Below are 19,514 nucleotides of genomic sequence, written 5' to 3'. Positions count from 1 at the left end.
ATGAATTGCTAACGTGTCAAGAGAAAATGAAAATATGCTAGAGATGGACTCCGAATTTAAGGCTCCTCTTAGAAATTTGATCTACTTACTAAATAGATTTCAGACATGATTCTACGATATATAGTCTAAAAGTTAAATTACTAACATGTTCTCGTACCGAATCAATTTGATTAATAATTAAAATTTAATAAAAAAATTCAAATCTGGTCAAAAATGAGGAAGGCGCGGGTGGATTAATAAGATGTGTACACCGCACGCTTCCATCTTCGATTCAAATTTCCCTCTCAAATTTCGATTTTCGTTTCAAATTTATTGCTTCTTTTTTGTCCCAACCCTAAAAATTCAACCTTCAATCGTCAACTATATAATTCGAGTTGAAAATTCAGAAAAATCCACCACTTTCAACGTCAAACAACCACTCTTCTATACTTCCCGATCCCGATCCTGATCCTAGTCATGGCTGCCCCCTACAGCCGCCCAGGCGAGGTCCACGTCATCGTCGGACCTATGTTCGCCGGTAAATCCACTGCTCTCCTCCGTCGCATCACCGCGGAGTCTGATTCCGGCAGGTATTGACGAGTCTTCTGATTCAGATTTCTGAATTAGGGAAATTTGCAGTATGCAGAGTCTGATTATTGTGGAATTGAGATCCGATCTGATTTCATGATTCGAATCGATTTGCAGGACTGTGGCGATGATAAAGTCGAGTAAGGATACTCGATACGCAGTGGATGCAGTCGTGACACATGATGGCACCAAGTTCCCTTGTTGGCCGCTGCCGGATCTTTTGTCGTTCAAGCTCAAAATTGGCGCCAAGGCATATCAAAAAGTAATTCATATTTGATGCCTTCACTTTCGTGTATTTGTTTACTTTATTCACTAATTTTATACTTTGATATGTGTCTTCATATTTGTTGAATTAGAATTCTTATCATGATTTCCTGATAGTATAATATGATTAATTTTCATGCTTCATTTCATTTTATTTAGTGTGCTCTGTTTGTCGTCGGAGAAAAGGAATTGAAACCCTAAATAAGAAAATGAAAAAGGGATTAAGCCAACTTAAGAGTTTGTTGATTTTGCCTACTAAATTATGCATTGTATTGCCATATAGTTGTGTTCTATTCAAGCATGCCAGAGAAATTATACCACTGTTTGTTTAATTAGGACTAATCCCTTGTAATTTCCATCATTTGAGCTGATTTGCTCTATTCATATTCCATTGGAAGGAAATGAAAAAAAGAAAACAATCATACATCTTATCCTAATGAGTGTAATTGTGAGCAGGTGGATGTGATTGGCATTGACGAAGCTCAATTTTTCGGTGACCTGTACGAATTTTGCTGCGAGGCAGCTGATCTTGATGGGAAAACTGTTGTAGTTGCTGGCCTTGATGGTGATTACTTGAGGTAGTTGAAATGTGTAATAGTATATAGTAGTTACTCGTTTGTTCTGTTTGTGAATAGATGATTCTTGATCTAATCACAAATGCTATGGTGTCCCAATAGGAGGAGTTTCGGATCAGTGCTAGATATCATCCCGCTTGCTGATACTGTCACGAAGCTTACTGCACGGTGCGAGCTCTGTGGCAAACGTGCTTTCTTCACTCTGAGGAAGACGGGCGACCTGCAAACTGAGCTCATCGGTGGTGCTGATGTTTACATGCCCGTCTGCCGCCAGCACTATGGCAATGAGCAACGCGGTTCTTCCTTGGAAGCTGCATAGGAAGCAAGTTTGGAGATGCTGCGGTTAAAGAAGTGCATGATTGTTAAAACAATTGCAGAAATGTTGAGGAGAAATGTTGGGTTGTGCTGTTTAGTAGAGTATCTATCTATGGATAATGGCTCTGTTGTTAGTGATGTATAGTTTTAGTAGCATAAGTTTAAACTCGTTCACTTCATTAACTAGACCTTGAATCTTCATCATAGAGTTCTTATGAAAATGTTGTGAACTCATTTGTAATGGAAGATTCGAGGTTACTATTATTTCACTTTTATTATTTATGTGATCTGTGACGCTTTATCCCTACTTTTGTTGTTGGGAAGATCTCAAAGTTTCTACATGGTGGAGATGATAGGCTCGGTCCATAGATTTTCCTTTTTCCACCCTTTTCTTTTTGCCACATTTTGCTCAAAGGGCTGAAGTAGCCACGCCATACTCTTAGGAAAAGCTCGAACGAACTTTAAACAAAAGAGTACCTGTATCCGAAACTGATGACACACGTGGATAGATAGAGAATACATAGGGGCGACATGGGTAGATAGAATACATAAGGTCGCGAGACAACTCTCTCTAAGGAACGGTACAATAGCCCCATAACTTTGGGTGAAGCTACCTTGAAACCCTTACTCCCTTTGTCTGCCACTAAATGTCCCATTTTTCTTTTTTCGTCCGTCCGCTAATAAATGTCCCATTTCACTTTTACTATATTTGGTAAGTTGGCCCTACATTCCATTAACTAAATCAATTTACATTTTATCATAAAACCAATATATAAAAGTAGCCCCTATTTCACAACTTTTATACTAATGGCGGATGGAGTGACTAATTTATTTTGTCATTAATTAAAAAAAATAGAATCACTTAGAGCGTCCACAGTGGGGGAGCCGTGGCTCTCCGCCCGGGCTTGGGCAGCCCGCGGCCCCCCACTACTGAGGCGAGGCATGCCCGCGGCTCGAGGCTCTTGGTCAGGCGGCTCGGCCCGCCACCGCAAGGGGGCCGAGAGCCGCGGCCCTGCCCACCGATTTTCATTTTCATTTTTTTAAAAAAAAAAAAATTTGAATATTATATTTATAAATACTATATTCATTCCATTTTTTTCATCTTCCTCAATTCTAAACCCTAAAAATTTTACTATCTACCATTTTCAAAGTCTACAAAATGCAAGGTGGAGATGATTCTCCCGGCTATGGAGAATCGGGATTTGGCGCATATTCGTCTTCCCAACCGTGGGTGTGCGTCATTTTTTTTATTGTATTTAAAACGTTGTCGTTGTATAATTTTACCCTATCTATAATACTACGACAATTTGGTTTCAATTTTTTTTAGTAATTTTTAAAGTATGTATTTTTTACTTATTATATGCATATAATTTTTATTTTAGGAATATTAAAATATACAAAAATTGTATAAAAATAATTTTAATTGTTGAAATAGAAAAAAAAAATGGTGGCCCGAAGGGCCACCATTGAGTGGCCAAGTTTTGAGGGCAAGGGCCAAATTTATTGGGCATGCCCAAGAAATGATGGCTTGGGCATATTCCCAAGAGGGCCACCACTGTGGACACCCTTAGATACAAGAACAAGGCGGAGGGAGTGTGTGAGGCAGTGAGATTAGTTTTTGAAAAGCGAAGATGCCCCAAATTCCGTATGAATTGATCCGACAAGTTCAGATCCGTACCCGGTCAGCGGCGGGGCTGCCCGATTACGACCCGTCGGATCCTACACTGCCCGCTCTTCCGTCTCTCTCGGCCACAATAGCCGCCGCCGACGCTTCGCCGACGGACCGCCGCTGCCGGAACTGTAAAGCCTTGCTGCTTAGAGGATCGGAGTCTATTGTCTGCTTGTACTGCGGCATCGGCCCCCATTACGACGTCGTTCCGGATCCCATCCGCTTCACCTCCACCGTTGGCTACCAGTGGCTGCTCCGCTCGCTCCACCTCGATGGATCGGTATGGTTAATTCGATGAATCTAATTGCTAAATTTTATGTTGCAGTGCGAAATCGCTGCTTGAATCTCGCTGATTGATTATTGTTAAGGGGAATTTGAGTTATCTGATTATACAAATCGATTTAGGATTCCAAATTTATGTATTTGTCTGTCGAATCAAAATAGTAGGATCAGGATGGATTGAGCTGGATGCTTAGGGTTTCCATAATTGGGATTTGTAGAACTTGACAGATTGATTGATTGCTGTTTGTCTAAATTTATGGTGATTGCTACCTCAATAGTGATAAATCGATAACTCGTTGTATTTTGCAGGAAATGGTTGATCCAACCAGTAAAGTTAACCAAGGTAAAGTTCAGAGCTCGCCTAAAGATTCAACTCCCTTGTCTGCATTTTTAGACTTCAAGATAGTGTGTCCAGCTGAAAATGTGAACGGAGTGAATAGCTCCGATAAACCTTTGGTTTTGACCGGAGTAGCTCCGGATAAGTTCTTCTTGAAATCTAAGAGTAATGGCGTCTCTGATACACCTACCGAGCAACCATCTGAGCATAAATGGACCGAGGCTGACAGTTCAATAGATGCTGCAGCTCTTGGCAATCAAGATTTGTTTCAAAATGTGAATTCATCCAAGCCGGCTGTCAGCTCTTCCGAGCACATGACTAGCAGAGCTCTTTCTGGATGGGAGGCGGATTTTCAGTTCCCTGATTCTGAAAATCAGCTTGGTGGTCAGAGGTCATCTGAGCATGTTGTAGCTTCCTCAGAAGGTTTTGATATGAAATCTGAAGATCCGGATTCCTTTCAGAGTTCCTTGGGTTTGAATGCTGATCTTGGTGCTCAACTCGATTCAGTGTATGGACGTGGAGAAAATCCGAATGGTGGGAAACCAAATGAGAGTGCATCCATTCCTACAGCAGTTGGTGACTGGAATTCAGATGATATATGGAATAATCTGGGGTCAAGTACACCCGAGTTGTCTGGTGGATTTGATGCTCCTCAAAAGGACCCTACACCAGGCTTCTCGGAAGATCTTTCTACCAGTGTTGATTTTGATATGTTCCAGGACTTCCAGTCGCCAGCGAACTATGCAGATGTTACTAAGAATAAGACCACGAATGAGGAGCCTACAGCAATGGATGAAGACGCATTTGAAGACTGGAACGATTTTGCTAGCTCTACCAGCTTACAAGCTCCTCCCCAAAATGCCTGGTCTGTAGCTGGAAGTAGTGATCAAGTCTCGAGTTCTGAAAATAAGCCCACAGAGGGAGATTTGTTCAGCTTTGACAGTAAGCTTGAAGGTGACAACAAGTCCTCTGACAAAGATGTATTCAACTTTGACAATATGTTTGGAGATGTCAAGAAGCCCTCAGAGAGTGATTTATTCAGCTTCGACAACAAGCCCTCAGGTGGAGATTTATTCAGCTTCGACAATAAGTTTAAAGACGACAAAATAACCCCAGAGAGAGATTTATTCAGCTTTGATGGTGATTTTGGAGGAGATTTCAGCGGCTACTCTCAACCTAATGCTCCTGCACAAGGCAATGCTGTTATGTCAGAAGATCCAACTTCAATCTGGTGAGTTTGTAATCTGCTTAGACATGATTCCTGCTCGTATTTTTCCATAGCCTGCTTTGGTTTAAAGTAATTGAATATGAATTTCCTCAACTTGATTACTGATGTTTTTCTCCCCTAAATTGTAACTGTGCCATGTGAAAAATGCTTGTAGATACTATTATTGCTGAAAAATGCTTGTAGATACTATTATTGCCCGACCTTTGCACATTTGTCATCGAACTTTATGGTAGTATCATAAAACATACACATTAGCGCCACATTGTTGAAACCCGAACCCCCGGAGGAAAAAAAAAGAATAATCAGCAACTAGCTAACTATGTTTGAGAAAACCGATGTGGAGATATTAACCTGGTTTCATTGAGGTCATTTAAAACAATCAAGTTAAGATAATTTAGCTTTTGGTATGTTCAATTGGTTTCGTGTGCTAAGCAATGCAGATATTTAGTTAATTTTACAGTGTGCTTATAACTCGTTGCATAAGTAGTATCCTTGTGACAATGTAGGTTTGGCGACGTGAGCTCCCCTTCCCTTGAATCCGTACAAGCTGCAAGCAACGAAGATGCATCTGGGCAGGATGGTGTGAAGGCGCTGATGTCCCAGATGCACGATCTTTCTTTCATGCTCGAGACAGACCTTTCTGTTCCATCCGGCTCAGACGACCATAAGCCTGTTCGAATCCAAAAAGATTGAGAGGTTTCAAGGTTCACAAACTCTTGAGCATCTACACAACCTGTACATTATCTGGTATGCTTCTTTTTATTCCGGGACTGTGTTTTTATCATTGAGTCCCATCTCGTCGTATACCATTCTTTTCATCGCGAGTTTGGATTCTATAGCTTCTATATTAGTCTCCGTTGCGGTTGTCGTGTAACAGTCACATTTGGAAAGGAGTATGTGCTAATATGAGCATTTCTATTAATTTGTTATTCATTACTCCTTTTATTTTTGAAGTTTTCCCTATCTTTTTTATCTATATATATGAAATGTAATTTAATTTTAAAGCCAACTAAAAAAAGTAGGAAGTTCAGTTTAACCAAAGGTGAAATTGTTTTCTTATATTTCAATTAAATTTATGCTATATGTGCGTGCAAAACAAGTGCTTCAGCTCATATTTCTCAACACAAACAAACACAATGGGTACAAAAAAGACATAATCACTTGCGAGTTACGACAATGGCATTAAAAATGCACTCAATAATCATTTAAAATGGCCCAGTTGAATCCCGTTTTTTACTTGTGAGCCAAGCCCAAGCCCCACTTCGTTTTGCTGATGGGTCGTTTCTGGGCCTGCCCATATCGGGCTTGGGCCGACCCATATCGACCCTGGGCCGTGTTGGACTGGTCGGCCCGGCCTAGTAGACAACTTTAGCCGTAACTTACTGTTTGGGGATATATTATAAGCTATTGAAGTTTACTTTTATTTATAAAGTGTTTCAAACATTATTTGGATACACTTTTGAATAAAATAAGACAAGACAATCCTTTCTAAATAAGAATCTAGTAATGTAGTATAGTTGCATTAAATTGGATGATTGTATGAGCGCGCACTGGATCAGAGTAAAGACTCTCGAAAGTAGAATAGCCACGCGCTAGCCGGAATTTCCCTGTGCCGCCCACCACTGCCACCTCCCTCACTTTCTCAAACTGCATGTCAGAACCATATATTTCTATTGAGCTACCTTTATACTTGCCATCAATAAAAACAATTGACACCATCACATGGGTGCTGGACCCATCCAGAGCTGAGGTCACATGTACGCCTCGGCCCCTTGCAATTACGGCTGAGCCTTCCTCGAATCCTGCAGTAATTGGGTCATCTGTGCAAAACATAGCTCCGAACTTGGAGAAGTTTAGGGCCCCATTCGATGAGACTGGTATCCCGATCACGGATGTATTTTGGTCGCCAGAGTAATCTTGGAAGTAGACCGTTAGTTTTGTCTCCTTGAGATGGCCTAGCTTTGCATTTGAATATGCGAGAATGGTGAGAAAGAGCATTGAAGCTAATGTGATTTTATTGGATGCCATAGCACAAAACAAAAAGAGAAGGCAAATGAGATTGTGTTTGATTTGTAACTGAGTTTTGTGCGATTTATGTACAACTTGTCATGGTGTATTTATAGTGTCGACCTTACATGAAATGAGCATGTGATGTAGACCTGTCAACTAAGCTAATCGTCGACTTTTTAATGGCTAGCTGTAAGTAGCAATGTGAATAAGAATTTATATGCTATTGTATAGGAAATATTTAAATAAAATTTATTTTAAGGGGTAGCAAGAACAGATTTTGAATGGATTAGTTTCAGTGCATATAATATAATTAAGACATGTCAACTAACTGTCTGCACGAGCTTGCTATTATATCATTTTTTTTAAGTGCAACGTGATCTAACAGAAATTAAAGAATCGATTTAGACATCCAACTTTGACTTTCACAAAACACAATGTCATTACTTATTACTATATAAAAGAATAATATTTTTTAATTTAAACACTATATTAGATAATTTTCAAAATTTACTTTTGTTCCACAAATTTCAAATTAATTTAATAAATAATATAACGAACTTCGTCCTGGATTCTAATTTTCCATCAATGATAAATTTTGGCTTTTATATTTTCCACCAATTATAAATTTTGGCTTAATTTAAAGGATATAGAAGATTAATTAGTTGTTATTTAATTGATTATATGGACATAAGTAGTACTCCCTTCTTTTATATTAGAATCACAATTGAGTCTGTTACATATTTTAAGAAAGGTAAAGAAATTTAATGATAAAAGATACTGGAATTTGAGTTTTATTTTTATATTTTAATAATCTATATATCTATTATTTTATTTATACATATATAAAAGGTGAGTTTTGAGAATTTTTATATAATTATTTTATATAAAGAATGTAAATATAATTAACAAAAGTTATTACATTGGTTAAATAATTATAGTCATAATCATATAAATTGGACGTATTGGACGGTTATGGTGATGGGAATTTATTGCCATTGTTTATATGAAAATATCAGAAAACTTCTATATGCGTTTTTTAAAAAAATCATCGCCTAATTTACTAAATAATAAGCAATAAAATGATCACTATTCAATTGAAATGGCTTACCAATTAAAAGCAAATTTAATTATGTCATTTATTATTTTGAAAGAGTAATAAACTTCTTTAGGCGTTATTTTTAACCATCAGCAATTCAACACTAATTTGACTAAATAATTATTAATGATTATATTTTTTTTGCCTATAAATATGTCTCATTTGCTATTTTTTTTATTCACAACTTCATTGGCTTCTCATATTACAATATTGGATTCCAACAAGAAAAAATATTTTCAATATGGAATTCACATTCCTTAATGAGCTGCAGCCTAACAATACTGCATCGGTCATTAAAGTGAGGTGTGTATGTGTTTTTGAGAGGAAGGTAAATGAAACTATCAGTTTTAAATCCTATTTTGAGGACCATTCTCTGTTTGAGTGGTGTTAGTTTATATTTAAACTTTTTCTTAATGTTAATTTATTTTATTTTTTATTAATTTTGTTTTAATTTCTTTCGTTTTAATAGTTCTTTTTTTTCAATAAAAAAGTCATAGAATCTGACTATTATAATATATTGAAGCTAATGCTTTGCACATTCTTGTCAATTTCGTCACTTTCATAGTTTTAGTGCAAAAAAACACACCCAAAGCCAATAATATAGGAAAAAGAAAACAAAGAAGACGAAGAGCATAAAATATCACATTGTTCTTGCACACCTGCATAAATCATCAATGGAGATTAAATAGACCAGAGAAGAAAATGGGGTAGAAATAAGTAGGAGAGAGAAGTTGTGGCACTTCAAAGGTGTGTGTTTGGTTGAGTTTGTGCTTTACTATTTCTTTTTCTTTATTTTGCTATTCCTATTTTACTTTAGTTTTTTTGGTAACTTAGGAACTATAGTTTTTTTTTTTCCAATGTTGTTTTATTAATATTTGTGTATGTTTTTTATTTGTTTTGTAGTTTATCATTTATCTTTTTATAGTAACATGGTTATTCTCTAATAATTTTTAGTTGTATATTAAATATTTTATATCGATTTGAATTAAGATAGAATTTTAGTATTCAAGCGTGTAGGTTGTTAAGGACATATTGTCTTTGTTGAAAATATTTAATTTTGTTTAAGAAAATCCAATAATGCAACAACAGATAGAAGGTGTGAATAAAAAGGATAGCTAAAAATATATAAAGTATTTATGTGTTGTGTGATATTTTTCTATGTTGGTTTAATTTTATACTTATTTAATTTATATTTATAATTATTTCACATATGTTAGTAGGGGAGTGATCAATTGCTAACTTATCATTTAATTGTTAACTACAACTAATTTAAGGTCACATGATTTTAAAAAACGTGTGGTCTACAATTTGCCACGTGTAATTTTCGTTTTTATTAATTAAATCGAAAAAAATTAAAAAAAACGTCAAATTAGGGTTTTGGATGAAAATGTCAATATAGTGTTTCGAAAATATCAACACAATGCTTTGAGAATATCAACACAAATTTAGGATTGACATTGTATATGCTTTATGTTAACACTTAACATATTATCTTAGCTGTATTGACATTAGTCTGTGTACGAAAAATACAAAAATTCTAGATTTTTTTTTCAAATTTTGACGTCGGAACATATGCATGTAGTATATCGTTGGAATCCTTATAAAGTTATCTTTAATTTGATATATGTTATATGAATTTAAAGTTTTGGGATTTCTTTTAAAAGTTAGTTATAACTAACTTGACATTAATACCCCTATTAATTTTTATTGGAATTAATCCTATAGCCTTATTGACGTTTTTTGTTGATCGTATTGACATTTTGTGGTTAATGATCTAGGCCTTTAATTTGAATATCTAATGGCTATTATTAAGTTGTAGTTAGCAATTAAGCATTGAGTTAGCAATATAACACTCCCCTATGTTAGTATATAGTACATTTTTTAATTTTATAAGCTTACGTGATAATATTGCTTCTTATTTTATTTAGTTTATTAGTATATTCACAATGCCAAATTAATAGAATGAAATTATTTTAAATCGCCATAGTGCGGGTTAACACTAATAAAATATATAAAATTTGAATTTTGGTACAGATATATGCACATTTATCAATAGTATTACTCTCTCCGTCCCACAAAAGATGTCACACTTTTCTTTTTAGTTTGTCCCACAAAACATGTCACATTTCCCTTTTTGAAAAAAATTCTTTCTCACATGAATATAAAAATTATATTTTCTCTCTCCGTTTAACACACAAAACAAAACCTTCTAAAATCTCGTGCCGTCCCACAAGTGTGACATCTTTTGTGGGACGGAGCGAGTATTACGTAATAAAATTAATCCTCTCAATTTTTACACAAATTATACTAAATTCATAATTTTGTACTTCAAATTATTCTTAATTTTTTACACAAATTACACAATGGGAGTATATCACAACCTTATTTAATAAATTAATTATATTTATCAAATGTAGTAATATTGTAGTACTCCATATGTTTATTAGTATGAAATATCGTTGAAACTATTATAAAATTTATTATATGAATGAGGTTATTTGTTGTAGTACATCTTATCATTATTACTACATTTATAATTTTAGATTTATATTTTTTTTAATTCAAAAAATATTTCATAATTTGAATAAAATAAAATAAGTCGTGCATAGCACGAGAGTGATACTAGTTCATATATAAAAGATGAGTTTTGACCTAAATTGTAAATATTTTGAGTTTTGGGTATGAATTTGAATATTTGTAAATATTGAGTACTATAATTTATCATTATACAAAAGTTTAAGGGGATGTGATTAAATGAAAACTCTAAATATTGTACAAACTTAAAACTATGATATGGACCATTCAAAAATGTCAACAGATCACAAAAAAGCATCAACAGGAAAATGTCAACAGAATTTCAACGGTAGTCAATGATTGATTATGTGTTGATATTGTGTTGATACTGTGTTGACATTAAAATCTTGAAATTTTACAGTGTTGATATTGTATTGAAATTGTGTTGAAGCTGTGTTGAGGAGTTTTGAGTTTGTACAATGTATAAGTTTGCATTTTATCAGTGCCCAAAGTTTAAGCTATGGACTAATTTTAAATATTAGCGTTAAATTTAAAACAGTTTTTCACTAATTAAATGAGTGTTAATTTAGACAGCCATTTTATTCCACTAAGTAAAGGAGTGTTGATTGCGCGTTAATTTAGGCAGCCATTTTATTACTAATTGGTCATTGATTCCATGTATTCTCATTAATTTAGACTAATTAAATTTGATATTTAATTTTAGAGATTCAATAGCCAATTAGCGTTTAATTTGAAACCCTTAGCACCGTTACTAATAGAAAATTAATATCCAAATTAAATCCATAGCTATAATCTCTATAAGTACCAATAATAAAATAAATTCATCAAACAAACAAGCTAAGACATGATTATCACCAAGACTCCGGAAGGAAGATTAAGAAAAAATAAATTCATCAAACAAACAAGCTATCTTGATCATCACCAAGACTCTGGAAGGAAGATCAAGAAGTACTCCCTCCGTCCCATAATAGATGTCACACTTTCCTTTATAGTTTATTCCAAAAAAGATGTTACATTTTCCATTTAAATTTTTTTTTCTCACACTAATATATAAAAATATATTTTCTCTTTCCACTTAACAAACAAAACGACATCTCCTAAAATCTCGTGTCATCTCCTAAGAGCATCCACAATAGATGCCCCAGTGGAAGCCCTAGTGGGAGCCCTAGAGGTTGCCACATCAGCATGCCCTATCTTTCTGCAATGGTTTGGCCCTAGTGGGTGCCCTATCTATTATCCATTTTTCATTTCAATTTTAATTTTATTTTTTTATGTTTACCAATTATAAATAGCAAAATTAGACTCCAAATTAAAGAACTAGCAAAAAACATACATTACTTAATTTTAAAAAAAATTACAACGAAAATACTTAAAAAGAGGTACAATTTCAACGACCACTATGTATCCAAACTCCTTTAATCATGTCGTTCATGATTTGAAGATGAGCTTGTTGGTTGCGCATGCTCTCCTGAGCTTGTAATCTCTCGCTGACTCCATAGGATACACCTCAAATGACCGGCGGGGTTGCATGACCTGCGCTTGGACCGGCTTCATCATCGAACCAATCGCTAATTGTTCGACCTTCATCGTGAATAATCATGTTGTGCAAGATGATGCACGCGTACATGACATTGGCGATATGATGCCTGTACCAGGAACGAGCCGAGCCTTTCACTATTGCCCAACGCGCTTGAAGCACACTGAATCCTCGCTCCACGTCCTTCCGTGCAGCTTCTTGCCGCGATGCAAAAAGCTCTCTCCTCGCATCCGTTGGGCAGGAGATCGTCTTCAAGAAAACTGGCCATCTCGGGTAAATATCGTCGGCTAAGTAGTATCCCATATGATGCTGCCGTCCGTTGGCAGTGAACTTGATAACCGGACCGTTGCCATTGTATTGCTCGGTGAAGAGACTCCACGAGTTCAGCACATTGATGTCGTTGTTTGATTCCGCCACGCCAAAGTGAGCATGACAACTCCAAAGACAATGGTCAACGATGGCTTCAAGGATCATTATCGGGTGGGTACTCTTATACCCACTGGTGAATTGACCTCTCCATGCTGCAGGACAATTCTTCCACTCCCAGTGCATACAATCAATACTCCCTAACATACCAGGAAAGCCGTGCACCCTATCGTGTATCCCCATCAGATACTGGCAATCTTCCGCATTCGGCTTGCGCAAATATGTGGCGCTGAAGGCGTCAATAACGCCCTCACAAAATTTTACCAGACACTCCCGGCCAGTTGTATCCCCGACGTGAAGATACTCGTCGAACATGTCTGTCGTAGTGCCGTATGCCAACTGACGAAGCGCAACCGTGCACTTCGTGAGCAGGGATAGACCCCTTCTGTGGGCAGCATCTTCCCGTTGCTGGAAGTACTCGTCGCGCGCCTCCATCGCGTGAACAATTTAGAGAAACAATTCTCGATGCATCCTAAACTGCCGGCGAAAAACCGTCGGTCCCCACCGGGGCTCATCGGCGAAGTAGTCCTCGAACAGACATTGATGAGCTAGGCCATGCTATCGACGGACGGATGTCCGACGGCGTATGGGCCTTGGTACCTGCTCTTGCTTTTGTATTGCACGAATACCAGCGAGAATCTGGTTCCCGAAAGCAAATATTGTGCGTTCCATTGCCCGACCCATATTTTCCCCGGGAAACATTTTAGAAAAGTGAGTGAAAGAGAGATATTGGAATGAAGCGAGATTTGAGAGATGTGTGAGAGTTGTGTGAAAAATGAGTGAAAATAAGGTATATTTATAAATAGAAAAAAAAAAACAAAAAACGCCTCGATTGGGCGTCCGCGTCATTTGGCGCGATGCTGCAATGGATGCTCGATCTCATGCCCGATGGATCGGGCGAGAGATCGGTCGCGACCGACGTATGCAGTGGATGCCCGACGACGTCTGAGCCCGATCTCAGGCGATCGGGTGTGAAATCGGGCACCCATTGTGGATGCTCTAAGTGTAACATCTATTATGGGAAGGATGGAGTATTATTTGAGGAAAAAAGACAAGAGTAACATTTCTCAGATTATATTAACTTTGTATTTAAATGTTTAGAAATGTTTTTTTTTTCCTAGAAAGGGGATGTTTATTGTTTACATGGGAGATATAAGTTAATTCGGATTCTTGATTTGTACTAGCAAACGGCAAATTGTTCTATTTACACTTCTTGATGTTTAAGGTAACACCAAGTACATTGTTGTAAATGATCATATTCTAACATTTGCCTTTCCTTCTTTTATGCAACTACTCCATATATTCTTCATTTCTTTTTCTTTTTTTTTCTTTTTTTTTTTTGACTTACGAAAATAAGGCCCTTACCCTAATCCTTTATGGAATAATAGCGGACACAATCAATAGAATTTTTTTTGCTAACTATAAAATAATTACACATTTTATTTGCAATTTATTATATCTTCTCTAAAGTTAAAACAAAATTTATTTAGAGAAGATATATTAAAAGTTAAAAACAAATTTTTTTGCCTTTATTTATTTTTATGTAGTATTCCGTTCACGACTTTGACTTTGGTGTAACTTTAAAAAACGTGAAGAATAATTTGGTGAGAAAAGTTGATAAAGTGGTAATTTTATTTTAATACTATGAAAATATAATTTTATATTTTTCGACACTAAATGTGTATGTCATAATATCCTTATTTTAATATTTTATGAATATATTATAAGTAAGCTTTAACTAATGTACATTAAATATTTTGAAATAGATCCAATCAATCTCTAAAATTCTGAAAATAAAATAGATTTTAAATATAATTCTATATAACCAGTCCCTCTTATTATAGAATTTATAATAATAAATGATTTTGACAATATAAAAGAATGAAACGTGGGCCTAAACAAAATCAAATGGAATAAAATGTTTGATGTGAACGAAGTAATATAAATTATTGCATACATATTTGTTTATATTTTTATGTTATATAAATACTACTCCATTCTTTCCATAGTGGTAGAGCATTTATTTTCGGCACGAAGATTAAGAAAAAATATGTTATGTGAGTTAAGTAAAGGAAGAATAAAGTAGTAAAGGAAAAAGTAGAGAGATGAAGAGAGAATAAAGTAAGAGAGAGTAAAGTATTCTCTCCGTCCCAAGGAAGATGACCCTTTCTTTGGCGGCACGAGATTTTATGCAATTTTATTTTGTGTGTTAAATGGAGAGAGTAAAATAAGAGAGAAATGATAAAGTAGAGATAAATGTGTTTTCATTTTTAGTAATGAGTTATCTTATTTGGGACAAACCAAAAAGGAAAGTTGGTTATCTTTAGTAGGACGGAGGGAGTAAGTGAGAAGAAATATGTTACTTTCACTTAAAAAAAGGGAAATGACCCCATTATTATGTAATGTACCAAAATGTCAAAATGACTACACTATTATGGAACGGAGGGAGTACTTAATTAGTTAAAATTTAGACTAATAATATAAAAAAATACTAATAGTCTGTGCATCGCACGAGTGTGATACTAGTTTTATAATAAAATATAAGTGAAATAAAATTAGTAGAATGTGGTACCTATTATTATTTATAAAATAAGTGAGTCGGGTCTTCTAATGTGTGACGGACTAAAATGAAAAATCAGAACTCTTAGTATGAGACAAATTAGGACAAAGGGAGTATTTTTTTTGAAGGACATCTCATTTGGAAATCTTGGACATGCAGAGAGAAAACAAAATATGCGTGGAAAGAGAAAGTTCCAAGAATTGCAGAGTGAATTTAAGGTGGATTGGAGGGAAGAGGAAGAGGAAGATATAAAAACAATCAAGAAATGATTGTCTTCCCATTGGGGATCACTCATTCTTCTAGAGTGAGAATGGTGGAAGAAGATGAAGTGAAGGGATTGTGCGACGTCGTTTAATTACTCCAAAGTGGATGATTTTAAGTATGAAAACGTCATTCCTCTTTATGCTGGTGAAAATCCACGTCAACTTTCCAACAAGCCCCGAAGAGTCGAAGACACCGACAATATTTTGCCACCTCATCTAATAGATGAGAAATTAGTACCACTGATATTATGTGTTAAATTCAAAATTTATGGGACAATATTATTTACTTAAAAATTTCCTTATATTATACGCCAATAACTCTATTTATAAAATGCCGATTCTTTTAACAAACCAACCAAATTTTTTTATTCAATCGACATATTATAGTACTAAGAGCATTAGCAATGGAAGACCACTTCTATAGGGCCATTCTTTTTTTATTATTTCCACATCATTAATTTTTGAGAGGGTCTATCTTCCTATAATGGAAGGGCCCTCCCATAGGGCCTTCCCATTTCTAATTCATTTCCACGTCATCATTTATTTTGTATCTTTATTATGTTGTCAAATTAAATAATTTTAAATGCAAAAAAATATTAATACGCAAATCGTCGTTGTATTGCAAGATTGGAAAATAGAGTGAAAAGATAAGTGTGGAAAGTGATGGAAAGTGGTCAAAGTGTTGGAAAGTGGAGGAATGGTGTGAAAGTGATGGGAAATGGAGATATATATAGAAAAAAAAAAAAAAAAAAAGAAGGTGAGAGGGCCGACCGGCGGCCCTTCCTCCACAATGGAGGGCCGATCGGAGAGCCCTCCTCAACGGCTAGGGCCGATACATCGGCCATATGGGGGAGAGAGGGAGGGGGCGCTCGGCGGCCCATTTTCCACTATGGGGGGCCGATGGAGGCCTATGGGGAAGGCCCTCCCATCGGCCCTCCATTGCTAAGGCCATCCGCAACGCTGTCTCTTATTCGTCTCTTAACCGACTCATCTCTTCACTATTCATGGGCCTCACTGTACTTTTCAGCTCATCTCTTAACTAAGAGACCGCACCTACATCCCCCCATCTCTTAACCATCTCTTAACTATTCATTCAATTTCATTTTTTATTTTTAATTCCAACAAATTCAATTAATAAAAAACACACTTCATTATAAATAAAATATAATTATAATTTAAATACCTAAAAAAATAAAAAAAGACATAATTAAAAAATTAGAAATTACAAATTGCACACTTAAACTCAAATAAAAAAAAATGGAGGCAAAGAAGCAGAAGAAGGAGTTCTCTAGTGACGATCATCTAACGGTTGCCAAATTTTGCCCAAATGTGCTCCATTAGATCCTCCTGGAGTTGGGCGTGGGCGGTAGAATCACGTGTCCTTGCCCGAATAGACAACCGCTCTTGCAAAGACGGATGCACTCCCGTTCGAGGTGGACTACTTGCGGTTGAGCTTCCCGGGGTTTCAGGGTCGAACCAATTTCCCGCCTCAGGTCCTTCGTCGGCGACATGTTGGAACATTTTAATATGGTCCAACATAATAGTCTAAAGATTGTATAATATTTATGGCTATTTATTGATTGACCCGATTACGTGATCTACTAAGGTTATATAATTTATAGGGTCAAACAATTATCTATAAAAGTATGAGGACTATTGTGCAGATACTACTTTGGATAACTTTAATTTTGTTATGGGTGAAATTAAAGTTATAATAAAGTTAGGGACTTATTCTCTAAATACATGGTTATGGTCCCCAAGTGCAACTCTATAAATAGGTCAATAGATTCCCATTCCTATTGATCAGACGTAAAATCAAGACTCTACAGATTACAGAGAATCTGTGAGAGAGCGTTGTCACTTGGAAGACTAGTTTCCATACTTCGGTATCATCAAGAACATCAACACTATGAATTCGAATCCATGTACGCTTCCGCTTTATGTTTATCAATCGTATTCGACATGTGTGATTTATGTGATGAATTATGTGAATCATTAATTTGATTCCAACAATTGGTATCAGAGCCTTACTTTGTTGGGACGAATTGATAATTCGTTGATTTATAACTCTGTATTGGATTCGGTGTATGAAAATTATGTGATCAAATTGATGAAGAATTTTCGAACAAAATTTTGAAGTTTGTTGAATTCAATCACAAGTTTTACGGTTGATCACGCAAACCAATATGTGAATGGTATATGAATTGAAAATTCATTTTTTCCAGACTAAATTGTGGTTTTGGATTCTGTTCCAATTAAGTTCAATTCATGATTTTCTCGTTTCCAAAACTTAGACTTAACATTCTGTCAAATTTTTGAGGATATTTAAGATATGATTCATTAATTGCAAGCACCCCCCTGCTCGACAGAATGTTAGTGAGAAATTAAGCGTTCAAAATTTCTGATTTAAATTCCTTCTAAACTTTTGATGGGATTCTTGATTGTTGAATGTTTTCGTTTGTATTCTCAATATCTGTAACAGATATTGTATTTTTTTTTGGTGAAATCCTTTCGAAAATTTTGTAATTTTTGGTGAAATCCTTTCCAAAGTTTATCAATTCAAAATTTTTCGAAAAATCGCCGTTGCCGTCTGCTTTGGGTGATCTTCGGAGACGACGAGAAGACCGACGACGTCGCAGTGGTCGGCGACGTCACGGTCAACGACGGTCATTTGATGGCGGTTGTGGCGGTGAAACGACGCGTTACTTCGTGAAACAACGCGATATTTAGTGAAACGCCGTTCTTAAAAAATAAATAAATAAATAAAAATCTGAAAAACTGCCGTTCTGAAAATCTGATCTATTTTAATATTTAGGCTCCATGCTTATATTTTAACTTTGAGCAGCAACAAATTTTTTTATTCTTGGGCCACAATTTTGAAATGTCAATAAAATATTTAGGCCACCTATAATAATTTTTTTTGAAAGGGCCGTGACTTGATTTTATTGGGCCACAAAATTTGTTGCTATTTGATTTTAAGTTATTAGTTGTTTGTACAAACAATTACTTCAAACAATTAATCGCATTTAATTGTTTTAGTTGTTAAGTAATTAATTAAATAATGACTTAAGTTTTTATTGCCTATTATTTTAAATAAATTAATTATAGCATTAACTTGCCAAAGTAAGCTCTGATGTGTAAATTAATTTATTTAGAATATATAGGATATTTATATACTTGAAATACATGCGAATAGTTAATCGGCCCAAAGGAAGATTGTTATTTGGCCGTGTTTCTTGTATACTTTGTGGTAATAATATGAGATTATCCTTAAGTCATTGTGAACACTAAGTCGGCCCAAAGGAAGACTTATTGTTTGACAGGAAATGATTATCTATATTTGATTACTACGTATTAAGATGTCAATTGCAAGTTAATTATTTTGTCCAAAGATGAAATTTTAATGTTGTGCCGACATCTTGAAATGGGAATTGTCATTATTTAATTTATTTACTTATTATTTACGTGAGCTAATTATTGTCCTACTTGTTATATTTGTTCTTTGCTAGCTCAAGAATCTGCTATTGGTTTTCTTAATTCCATTCATGTGCTAAAAGGCAATACCTATGCGTCATGGAGAAGCAAGGTATTGATTGGTTTGGGGATTGCAAATTTAGACTATGCACTTCGGACGGAGCAACCCGCCCCTCTTACTGATGAAAGTTCCGATGAGGATAAACGGACTTTTGAGAGGTGGGAACACTCCAATCGCATGAGTCTTATGATTATGCAACATGCCATCCCTGAAAACTTTCGCGGTACTGTCCCGAAAGAAGCAACTGCTAAGGAATTCCTCGAGGCAATTGATATGAATTTTGCAAGCAATGTGTCACACCCCAACCCTTATTGA

At 35.6% G+C, this 19,514-nt stretch overlaps 5 protein-coding genes across 5 annotated transcripts; 3 read left to right on the top strand and 2 right to left on the bottom strand.

The window, feature by feature from the left end:
- Positions 1 to 377: 377 nt before the first annotated feature.
- On the top strand, positions 378 to 2,003 carry LOC125216276 (thymidine kinase-like). The gene is made up of 4 exons (XM_048117950.1): positions 378 to 569; positions 685 to 829; positions 1,288 to 1,409; positions 1,509 to 2,003. Exons 1-4 carry the CDS (start codon positions 457 to 459, stop codon positions 1,723 to 1,725), a joined length of 597 nt encoding a protein of 198 aa, XP_047973907.1. The 5' UTR covers positions 378 to 456; the 3' UTR covers positions 1,726 to 2,003.
- A 1,310-nt stretch (positions 2,004 to 3,313) lies between these two features.
- On the top strand, positions 3,314 to 6,170 carry LOC125215996. The gene is made up of 3 exons (XM_048117589.1): positions 3,314 to 3,670; positions 3,982 to 5,240; positions 5,744 to 6,170. Exons 1-3 carry the CDS (start codon positions 3,353 to 3,355, stop codon positions 5,928 to 5,930), a joined length of 1,764 nt encoding a protein of 587 aa, XP_047973546.1. The 5' UTR covers positions 3,314 to 3,352; the 3' UTR covers positions 5,931 to 6,170.
- A 469-nt stretch (positions 6,171 to 6,639) lies between these two features.
- Positions 6,640 to 7,295, bottom strand: LOC125209567 (dirigent protein 22-like). The gene has a single exon (XM_048109163.1). It carries the CDS (start codon positions 7,263 to 7,265, stop codon positions 6,738 to 6,740), a length of 528 nt encoding a protein of 175 aa, XP_047965120.1. The 5' UTR covers positions 7,266 to 7,295; the 3' UTR covers positions 6,640 to 6,737.
- Positions 7,296 to 12,385: 5,090 nt separating this feature from the next.
- On the bottom strand, positions 12,386 to 13,276 carry LOC125209468 (protein ALP1-like). The gene has a single exon (XM_048109068.1). The coding sequence runs from the start codon at positions 13,274 to 13,276 to the stop codon at positions 12,386 to 12,388; it is 891 nt and encodes a 296-aa protein (XP_047965025.1).
- A 5,747-nt stretch (positions 13,277 to 19,023) lies between these two features.
- Positions 19,024 to 19,514, top strand: LOC125209467. The gene is made up of 2 exons (XM_048109067.1): positions 19,024 to 19,036; positions 19,174 to 19,514. The coding sequence occupies exons 1-2, from the start codon at positions 19,024 to 19,026 to the stop codon at positions 19,512 to 19,514; spliced, it is 354 nt and encodes a 117-aa protein (XP_047965024.1).

The sequence above is a fragment of the Salvia hispanica genome, chromosome 3 (genome assembly GCF_023119035.1).
Source record: "Salvia hispanica cultivar TCC Black 2014 chromosome 3, UniMelb_Shisp_WGS_1.0, whole genome shotgun sequence".
NCBI lineage: Eukaryota > Viridiplantae > Streptophyta > Magnoliopsida > Lamiales > Lamiaceae > Salvia > Salvia hispanica.
The sequence above is the reverse complement of the archived record's forward strand: the minus strand, read 5'-3'. Positions and strand labels throughout refer to the sequence as shown.